The following is a 9119-nucleotide window of genomic DNA, read 5'->3' as shown; positions in this document are numbered from 1 at the left end:
GCGAAGGGAGGGCGCTCCCGGGGAGGGGTAGGGGCCGCGCGCACATCACCGTCCGGCCGCGTCACCGGCTGGGCTGAGGGGGCTTGCTCTGAAGGGACGCGGGCGCGAGCACGCACCTTGCGCGCTCCTCGGCTCTCTCCGGGTGCGTGCGGCGGGCGCAGCGGCTGGCTGGCTGGCTGGCTGGCTGGCTGGCTGGCGCGAGGGAGGGAAGATGGGAGGGAATGCACAGAGCTGGGCTTCGCCTCCCTGCCTTCCACCTCCGCAGCGAGTTTACGTACCTTCGGGCTGACTCGGAGAATGCGCACGTGTGGGCCGGCCCGGGCACGTACTGCCGGTTCGATTTCTGCCTGCTGCCCAAGCGCCCAGCGATAGCCCCTGAGCTTTTCTCTACCACACTTCTGGTCGCCTTAATAGAGTGCGAGCTTCGCGGGCCGGCCCACTGTACACAAAAGCCCCAGACGACCTCCGCCCCCTTCTTCCAGTTCTAAGATGGAAAAGCCAAGCCGTTGGCCTGCTGCAGTTCCTCCACCAGAGGCCCCAGTTACTTTTGCTCCTGTTGGCTGCCCGGAGACCAGTTTCAACTCATGACCTAGAAAGAAAACTCTGCTTGACTGATGTCTTCTTTTGGAGTTGCACAGAGAGCGCCTGGCAAAAAAAGAGTTCACCTCACTGCAGGTTGTATGGCCTGAGGATGTTGCACCTAACAGCCCCATCTCCCTTTCTGGTTTCAGGTTTCTGAAACAGATCGTGAACTTCATCTAGAGAATTCAGCTGGAAAACCAAGACTGGAAGACTCTTTTTCTTCAGATAGTAAGCAGGAACCAGGCAGAGACCAGGGATTCTTGGAACATCTATCTTCCTTTTGGAGGACACTAAGTTCTGTTTGAAGACAAAGGCAGTTCAGTATGGCAGCAGGACTGAAGGGACACGAAGGAGCTGTTACAGTGATTTGGTGACAGTTCTTCAAACAACAGTGTCTTAAGAAAAGGTGGATCGAGAAACTCGTGAACTTTTGGGTTGCATTAAGAGAAATCAGCATGGCTCAGGTAAAAAGCTCTCGAGTCCTCCTCCTTCAAGATCACTGGGAGGCGTGTTTGCAGTTTCACTCTTGAATGCTGCCTTAGTCAACATATTGACCAACCCAGTGAGCGAAGCTCTGTATTAAGCACCAGGGGGAGATCTAGAGGAAGGAAAGGAGACAGGCCACAGCCCCTGCCTTCAGGGAGCTTCCAGTCAAATGAAGGAGGTAGGCTATACTGCATCACAGGCCCTGATGGGACATTTGCAAAGCAACATGTACTCAGTTTACACTTGGTACATTAACTGCTGAGGGGCACGAGGGAGTGAACAGTCTGGTGAATGCTTCATTTGTTTTTTTCAACGGGAATTTAGTGAGCTCCTGTTACATGCAAGGCATTGTGCTGGGAATACAAAGATGAATAAAATTGTCCCTGTCCCCAACAAGCTTCCAGGCTAGTTGGGTTGGGGCGGGGGGAGATGAAGAGACACTCTATTGTTTATCTTTATATTCACAACACCTTGCCTAGTGGCTGGCTAGTAGTAGAGACATAGTGAATCTGTTGATTGAAGGAATGTGCAATAATAGAGGTATGTACACTGAAGGAGAGGAATGATCCTTCTGCTTGGATGAAAAAAGTTGAAGCTGGAAGGATGCATAGGATTTTGCTAGATAAACAAGCAGAACAGGGCATTCAGACAAGGAGAACTGCATGGGCAGAGGCTTAGAGACGTGGAAGGATGTGGTGATGTTAGGAGTACAGCAGGTAGTTTGCTAGTTAAGGAGGAAAGGATTTAAGTGGGGCCTGGTTAGAGGAATGTGGTAGATAGTGATAGATGGGAACGTTAGGGAAAGGGAGCTGTTTCCTGGGGAAACAAGCAGAGTGACTGAAGGGCCTTTTATGCCTTGCTGAGGAATTAGTCTTTATTCTGTAAGGAATGGGAACTCTCTGAAGAATGCTAAGCAGCAGAGTGACGTCACATCAGTGTATTTGGAAGGTAATTGTCATTGCGGGGATACAGGATGGATTGGAGAGACAGGATGATTTGATAGGTTATTGTAGTTATCTGGGTAGAAAAGCTATATACAGGCAACCCCAGAGCTGCTCCCAGCTTCCTTCCAGGGACCCTCCCCTACCAGTCTCACCAGGATGGCAGCCTGATTACAGTATAATTGGCTTTCTTCCAGCTGCATGCATAGCTTCCTCCTTTCCATGCAGAGTAGGAGCCCTTCAGTTTCTTCTTCCTTTGTTTGCAGCCCACTTCACAGCATCGTGTTCACTCTTGCTTAAGTCATTTTTAAACTGTATGTATAGCAGGGAATGTGAAAAAATATGGATATGCACACATATAAATGGTGGGCCGGGGTGGAGGAGAGAAATTGTATATTCAACTCCAAAATCCTTCCAAGTGTTTTAATTTTTATATCTGTTGTAATTGGCAACATCTAGGGAATTTAAAATCTAAAGGGAGAAATTAATCTAACTTTACTGATAAACATGTTTGTAGGACCCGATAGAATGTACATTTGGCACCAGTGAGGTCTGCCAATCGTAAGTGGGCTCTGTGAAGCTGAGTGTCATCAAGGGAGGAAGAAGGAAGTTCCCCTAGAAATCTCCCGTGTCAGTGGGTCAACAGGAGAGACCCTCATGCCCACACACAAGGCTTAGAAATACTTCAGAGTAATACATAGACACATGCTTTACCCAGCACAGTGCTAATGACAGAAGTGTCAGTGACAGAAGTGTCAGTGACATTGATTATTCACTTGGTCTGTATCTAAATGCTGACAGATGACAAAGTGCGTAGTTCCTGGTGAGGTGAGTTAGGGAGGACTCTTGAAGGAAGCACGGTTTTGTGGTGAGGAGGGACGCTCCCTAGAGAGAAGCAGCATGTTAGTAGCTGGGTGTGAAAGGTAGTTCTTTAGAAGTTGGCAGTCTGTTTTTGCCCTGCCCTGCCAGGTGACCTGACACCTCATCTCCTTTCAACTTAGGCAAGTCTCCTGGCTTGTGAAGGCCTAGCAGGTGTGAGTTTGGTTCCCACTGCAGCCAGCAAGAAGATGATGCTGAGCCAGATTGCCAGCAAGCAGGCCGAGAATGGAGAGCGGGCAGGTAGCCCTGATATGCTGAGGTGCTCGAGTCAGGTACAGCACTTGAGTCCATTGCGGCACCTGGGGGTCGGGTGGCCCGAGCTCTCTGCCAGAAGATGCCCAGCTTTGATTCCTTAGTGCTTCTATTTAGGGAAGTGGGAAAGGGGATCCAGCTGGGGAATGAATGAATGTGGGTATTTTAGAGGATACAGAAAAGGGTACAGAAAAGGAAGGTCTTTTCTGTACAACAGCTCCTTAAAACCAGGGTACTTGGCGAGGAAATGAATGCATACTTTCTCTAAACCTTCGGGGCAGTGATTTACTCTCATTTGTAAGTTGTCTCAAAGCAGCTTTTGGCCTCCTGTCTTGTGTTCTGAGATGGACTATAAATTTAGATTTGATTTGTATTCAAAGAGCCACCGAAAAGACAGCGATAAGTCCCGGAGCCGCAAAGACGATGACAGCTTGGCTGAGGCCTCCCATTCAAAAAAGACTGTTAAAAAGGCAGGTAATGGGGAGTTCCCAGCGGTCCGGCGGTTAGGACTGGGCGCTCTCACTGCCGAGGGCGGTCCCTGGTCAGAGACTAAGATCCCGCAAGCCATGCAGCACGGCCAAAAAAAAAGAAAAGAAAAAGGCAGGTAATGGGGTAACTCCCAAACTGGTCCAGCTTGGGAATAGGGCAGTCCTCCTGTTTCTTCCCTCTCTGGCTCAACCCGGAGCTCTCCCTAGACGTTTTGCTCCCTCATAGCCAGTGAGTGTGTCACCCCGATTCCATCCAGGGACCACTTTGGTAATTGATCTCTGCCCTCTCTGAAACATCCTTGGTAAGGGAAGGAGGGTCAGGGGAGCATGAAATTCTGTGGCAAAGGGGCAGGCCGACTCCCCCTCAGGTCAATTCAGAGTGTTGGGTTTGACGAGGCAGGTAGCTTGCACACCCTACCTCCTTCCTTAGAAGGTCTTTTAACTCTAAGGAATATGGGAGATGACAGCATCAGAGAAGTTACTTTGTCCAGCAGTTGGAAATAGACCCAGAGCAGAATGGGGGCAAGAAGAGGGCAGAGGGATAGCCTCATGACATACCTGACTCTTGCCCCCAGGTGGTGGTAGTGGAACAAAATGGTTCTTTTCAAGTAAAGATTCCCAAAAATTTTGTTTGTGAACACTGCTTTGGAGCCTTTAGGAGCAGTTACCACCTCAAGAGGCACATCCTTATTCATACTGGTAAGTCTCTTGCTCACATTCAAAGGGGGAGAATAGTCCATAGTTTGTATTATATTTGCGTGTAGCTCTTGTGGGGTTTATTTTAAGGAGTAAGTATTAGAAATACTAATAGAGAAAGAAAGTAAGTGAATGAGGCAGAGACATTGTATGTATCTAGTGTCACTGAGCCCAGCAGCTTTGGGGACCCTTCCCCATTAGGTGTCTGCATATTACTAAAAGATTTCTGGGAAAATACCTGGAATGAGGTCCCTGCCATGTATACCTCCTGATGTTCGCTTCTCTCTCTCCACCTGGGCCAGGTGAGAAGCCATTTGAGTGTGACATATGTGATATGCGCTTCATCCAGAAGTACCACCTGGAGCGTCACAAGCGTGTACACAGTGGGGAAAAGCCTTACCAGTGTGAACGGTGTCATCAGGTAAGCTCACGTGTCATCCATTCACGCCCACACACAGACTTTCTTCCCTAAGAACCAGGGCTTGCCGCCATTCCCTGCCTGACAAGGGGCCACCTAGCATTCCTGGCCATGTTAGAGTTAGTACCTCAGGGTGATGTATATCTCTCTGGCCTTATGTAGCTGATCATGGGTAGGGGCCATTAGAATAATTGTAATAATAATAATAGCATTTCTTGGATACTTACTCTGTGCTAGGCACTGTGAGAGCATATCTGACATTACTTTGTTTGACCTTCACATTAACTCCGTGAGGAAGCTGTGTTGTCCTGATTTCACCCATGGGGAAATTGAGATTTAGAGAGGTTGAGTTTCCCAAGGACACAGCAGATCCGGGACAAGAGACGAACTGAATCGAACTTCAGAGCAGGTGCACTTTGGAGGAAGAGATAAAATCTCTGCCCTGGGAGGTCAATATCTGATCTGTAGAGAATGTAAGAGCCAGGACCAAAATAAGACAAGAACAAGAGATGAGAAACGATAACAACTAACACTTCCTGGATGCTTTGCTGGGTCTCAGGCTTTGCTCCGTGCTCTTAGGTTGAATCTGCAGAACACTAGAATGAAAGCTCCAGGAGCAGAGACCTTGTCCCTCTGGTTCTCCACTCTGTCCTCAGCCCCAAGAACTGTACCTGCCTTGAGATAGATACACAATAAGTATGTGATAAACGAAGCAGCCACTCTGTGAGTAGGTACCTTTAGCCCATTTTACAGATGAGTGTACAGATTCAGGGCTGTTAGATAACTTGCCCATGGTCACACGGCTACTAAGCTCTAGGCCAGAATTGAGACTTCGGAGCTTGCGTTCTTAACCACTGTGCACTCATGCCGTCTGTGTACGTGCCAAGGGGGTGTAGAATGGGATGTGTGCCTCTCCTGTGTGGGGAAGGCAGCTCTAGCCAATAGTAACTGAGTTTCTCCTCTCAGGCACTTAACCCTCCCTTTCTTCTCAGTGTTTTTCTCGGACAGATCGATTACTCAGACACAAACGGATGTGCCAAGGGTGCCAGTCCAAGACTTCCGACGGGCAGTTTTCTCTATAGGCGCAAGGGGCCCCGGGTGGTGGGAGTGATCAGAAGATTCTACCGAAGAGCGCACCCCTCTGGTCTGATGGTCCCACCACCACCCCGTCTGTACCTGTCCCCCTCCTGGAGGAGTGGACCCAGGAGACCAGAAGAGTGCATCGGGGACAGCAGGCCCCAGAGCTTCAGCTCTGTAAATAATCTGAGACTATGAGTATCTCGGGGAAGTTCCTTCAGCATTCCTGGGTAGGGAAGCTAGTCCCTGGACCCTTGTCTGAGGTCTTAGGTGGGGACTAAAGGTACAGGACCAAGACTGAAGTGTGGCTCCCACAACCTTGGACTCCAGCTGGCAGCTGAAGTGGAAAAGATCGGGGAGAGGGATTTGTTTGTTCGGTTCTTGTTTTTGTTTATCCAAAAACGATTTCAGCAGGTGCACTGTGGAAACAGGTAATACGGAGGTATAGAGTCCTGGTCAAAGTAGGGACTGTGGCTGGTCCAGCCCTCCCCCAAAATTGAGTTTTTAGTTGCAGTTGATCCTCAATGTTCCACAGCCCTGTACCTCATCTCCTGTTTGAAGGAGAATAGGATCAGGGATGGCAGCTGAGCTTACTTTGGTCTCCTTATACACTGTAGGGACAAAAGGAAGAACAGTGACAGGAGCAGACAAGGGCTGGATCCAAGAAGAGTGGACAGGTACCTCTCATTTCCTTCGGGGAAGAGCAAGAGTTGTGGCCATGGCTGTTGTAATGGCCCATGCCACACTGGTACCTAATGGGGTCAGCTCAAGTGCCTTCTGGAGGAAACTTGGGTGAGAGTGGCCCCTTTCCTTTCTCTCTTTGGGCAGTTGGTCTTGGAGATAGTTTTTGGCTACCTCGCTGATATTGACTCCTAAGCCAGACAGATGTTGAGCAGGAAGTCATGGATGTCAAAGTGGGATCTCTCTCCTTGTGCCCTCTTAGGAGCAACCCAAGACTAGCCCCAAGTTGGGTAACAGCTGTTGAAGAAACGAAAGGAATTTGGTGTCCCCTGACATGACTGTTGGGCAGTGTGAGCTCTTCTCCCTGCCCAAGTCCTATCACTGTATTCAGGTAGAGGAGATGGGGGTCTGGCCTTCAGTCCCAAAGAACAAGGTCTTGGCTTCCTTCTTGATGGCCGTCCCTACCCAACCAAGAACTGCAGGGCGTGGGGATGCTGCGGAGAAAAAACTGAGGAGGAAACCTAACGTAGGTTTTACTCTTAACTGTACTCTTTGCTCCTCTCTGCTCCGAGCCCACCACCCTGTCCACCCCCCAAAAAGCGATCGGGAGTGCGGGGTGTGGGTGTGTGTGTGGTATGTGAGTGTTTTTGTATGCTTGGAGATGGCATATTATTGAGCCAAACCCTTCTCTAGCCCTCAGCTCAGGGGAGGATGAGCGTAAAGCAGCCTCTCCTGACCACCTCCCCACCCCAGCAAATCTGAAGGGTGCTTGAGGTCCCAAGAGAAGAACTCAACTTGGGGGACTGGAGGGCTTTGTTTTGGAGGGGTTTTTTAAGATTGATTCCACAGACTGGTGGTTAGGATGTTTCTAACCCAAATCAGGGCTTGTGAATATGAATTTTCTAAAGTGAAATAAAAACCCTCTTCCTGCTAAGGAAAGGATCCTTATGGGAGGTTCTGGGGTTTGGTTGACTCCCAGGTTGTGGCCTGCCCTGACCTGTGGGGAGGAGGGGTGAGTAATTATGGAAGAATCATGGAGACTTGACTTGGTGAGCCTGACCAAGCTGTCAGTGGGGATCTGAGATGGCAATCTCCAGGAAGTGATTTCATTTCCCAGAAAAATGTAGGCAGTAGCAGCAGCAGACTCCTGGCTGTTACCTATTCTGGAGGAAATGGCGGGGCGGGGGTCTCCATACCTCTGAGGTGTGAGGATTTCAGGGAAAAAGAAAGGAGGCGTGACACCCTTTAGATCTTCCCTGACAGCATCTGAGATCCTGTGGGGGAGACGCTGGGGAATGTGTTTGCTACCTGTGCTCTTCTAGTTCTGTGCTGGCACTCCCATTTAATGTGGTCCAGAAACTAGACCGCGAGTCCTTGGACCTGCCCTTGGTCCCTGCAAGTAGGGCATCTTTCTGCATGTGAGCCAGTCCCCTCCCTGTTAGAGGGCTCTGCTGGGGGCTGGGATTTGTCTAGGATACATTTAGAAAATTCTGTCCTTCCAAACGCGCTTTTGAAAGTGGGAGGCTTTGCTTCCTGTCACCTGCGGCTAATCTGTTTATGGTTGGGGTGAGTTGGGGTATGTGTGGAGAGAATCACACGAGTGATCTGTGCCCCTGAGTGTGCGAATGTGTGTTTAGGTCCAGATGTGCCCTGGCCCTTTGCAGACCTTGGCTTCCTGCCTGGGTGGGTGGGAGAGAGGGAACTTCTAAGCGAATGTGCAAAGAGCCATACCAGAACCACCCCTGCCGAGGACTGGGTGAGGGGAAACACAGGAGCAGGTGGTTAGCTCAGTTGTCCAGGTGCTGTTGTTCTGGGGCCATGGATGTGTGAGGAGAGAGGAGCTGAGAGTCCAAAGGAGCGATTTAGCGCCCAGGGAGCCCAGGAGTCCCACTTACACCCCAGGGAAATCACAGACCAAGACCGCTGCAAAGGCTCCTGGGCCCAATGTTCCACCCCACTGCTGGGTGGGGTCTAGCACTGGAAAGCCGCCTCAGGTGTGTCTGGAGTGAAGGGAGAGGGAGGTAGGGCCGGCTCTCAGAGACCAGGACATGGGATTCAGGGACCTGGGAAAGAGTAGCGCCAGTTCCTAGGTGGGCTCCTGTACCAGGTCCCACCAGCCCTGCCCTTCCCAGCACCCCAAGTCTTTTCCGTCCACCCCCCCCAATAGCCTCTTGTCATCACTTAGCTACTGATTGTGCCCCCATGGCTTGACATTGGAGGGTTAAATGAGGTGTGGAGTCCGCCACAACTTTTAACCCTCTCCCCAGATGTTCTTTGCCTCTATGTGGCCCTGGGGCTTTTATCTTAATCCCTCCTACCCTACCTTTCCTCTCCATCCTCTTTTTTTTTTTTAATATACTTATTTTGCTATTGGGGGAGGGGAATATCAAATGAACAAGATCACTTTTAAATGGTAGTTTTTATAAAATGTTATAAACTTGTATCTTTTTACCATTAAAGTGCAGTGTATGTTCCTTCGTGATATATTTAGGATATTTAAATAAAAAGAAAATGGGGCTTTTGTACATACTATCTCCTCTTTGGGAAGAATATCCTTGGGAGAAGCTTTTTCACTGGGGCCGAAGTAGTTTTCTTTTTTTCCACCAAGTGTAACCAACC

The 9119-nt window shown here is 49.7% G+C and overlaps 2 protein-coding genes across 3 annotated transcripts in view; both read left to right on the top strand.

The window, feature by feature from the left end:
* Window positions 1–907: 907 nt before the first annotated feature.
* ZNF740 (zinc finger protein 740) lies at window positions 908–9025 on the top strand. Of its 2 annotated transcripts, XR_002178821.3 has the most exons (7): window positions 908–1046; window positions 3011–3160; window positions 3521–3610; window positions 4204–4327; window positions 4627–4745; window positions 5735–6496; window positions 6763–9025. XR_002178821.3 is itself a non-coding variant. In XM_004317809.4 (6 exons), exons 1-6 carry the CDS (start codon window positions 1038–1040, stop codon window positions 5822–5824), a joined length of 582 nt encoding a protein of 193 aa, XP_004317857.1. In that variant the 5' UTR covers window positions 908–1037; the 3' UTR covers window positions 5825–9025. The 2 variants fall into 2 exon arrangements, 1 of the variants encoding a protein (XP_004317857.1); XM_004317809.4 differs by having other exon boundaries at window positions 5735–9025.
* The window catches only part of LOC117314242 (uncharacterized), a 50516-nt gene continuing 47831 nt past the window's right edge, over window positions 6435–9119 (top strand). The window contains exon 1 of the mRNA XM_073788591.1: window positions 6435–6496. The gene's annotated coding sequence lies outside the window, so the exon portion shown is untranslated. The remainder of the gene's footprint in view (window positions 6497–9119) is intronic.

This window comes from Tursiops truncatus, chromosome 11, assembly GCF_011762595.2.
Source record: "Tursiops truncatus isolate mTurTru1 chromosome 11, mTurTru1.mat.Y, whole genome shotgun sequence".
Classification (NCBI taxonomy): domain Eukaryota; kingdom Metazoa; phylum Chordata; class Mammalia; order Artiodactyla; family Delphinidae; genus Tursiops; species Tursiops truncatus.
This window is presented reverse-complemented; position numbering and strand designations above follow the sequence as displayed.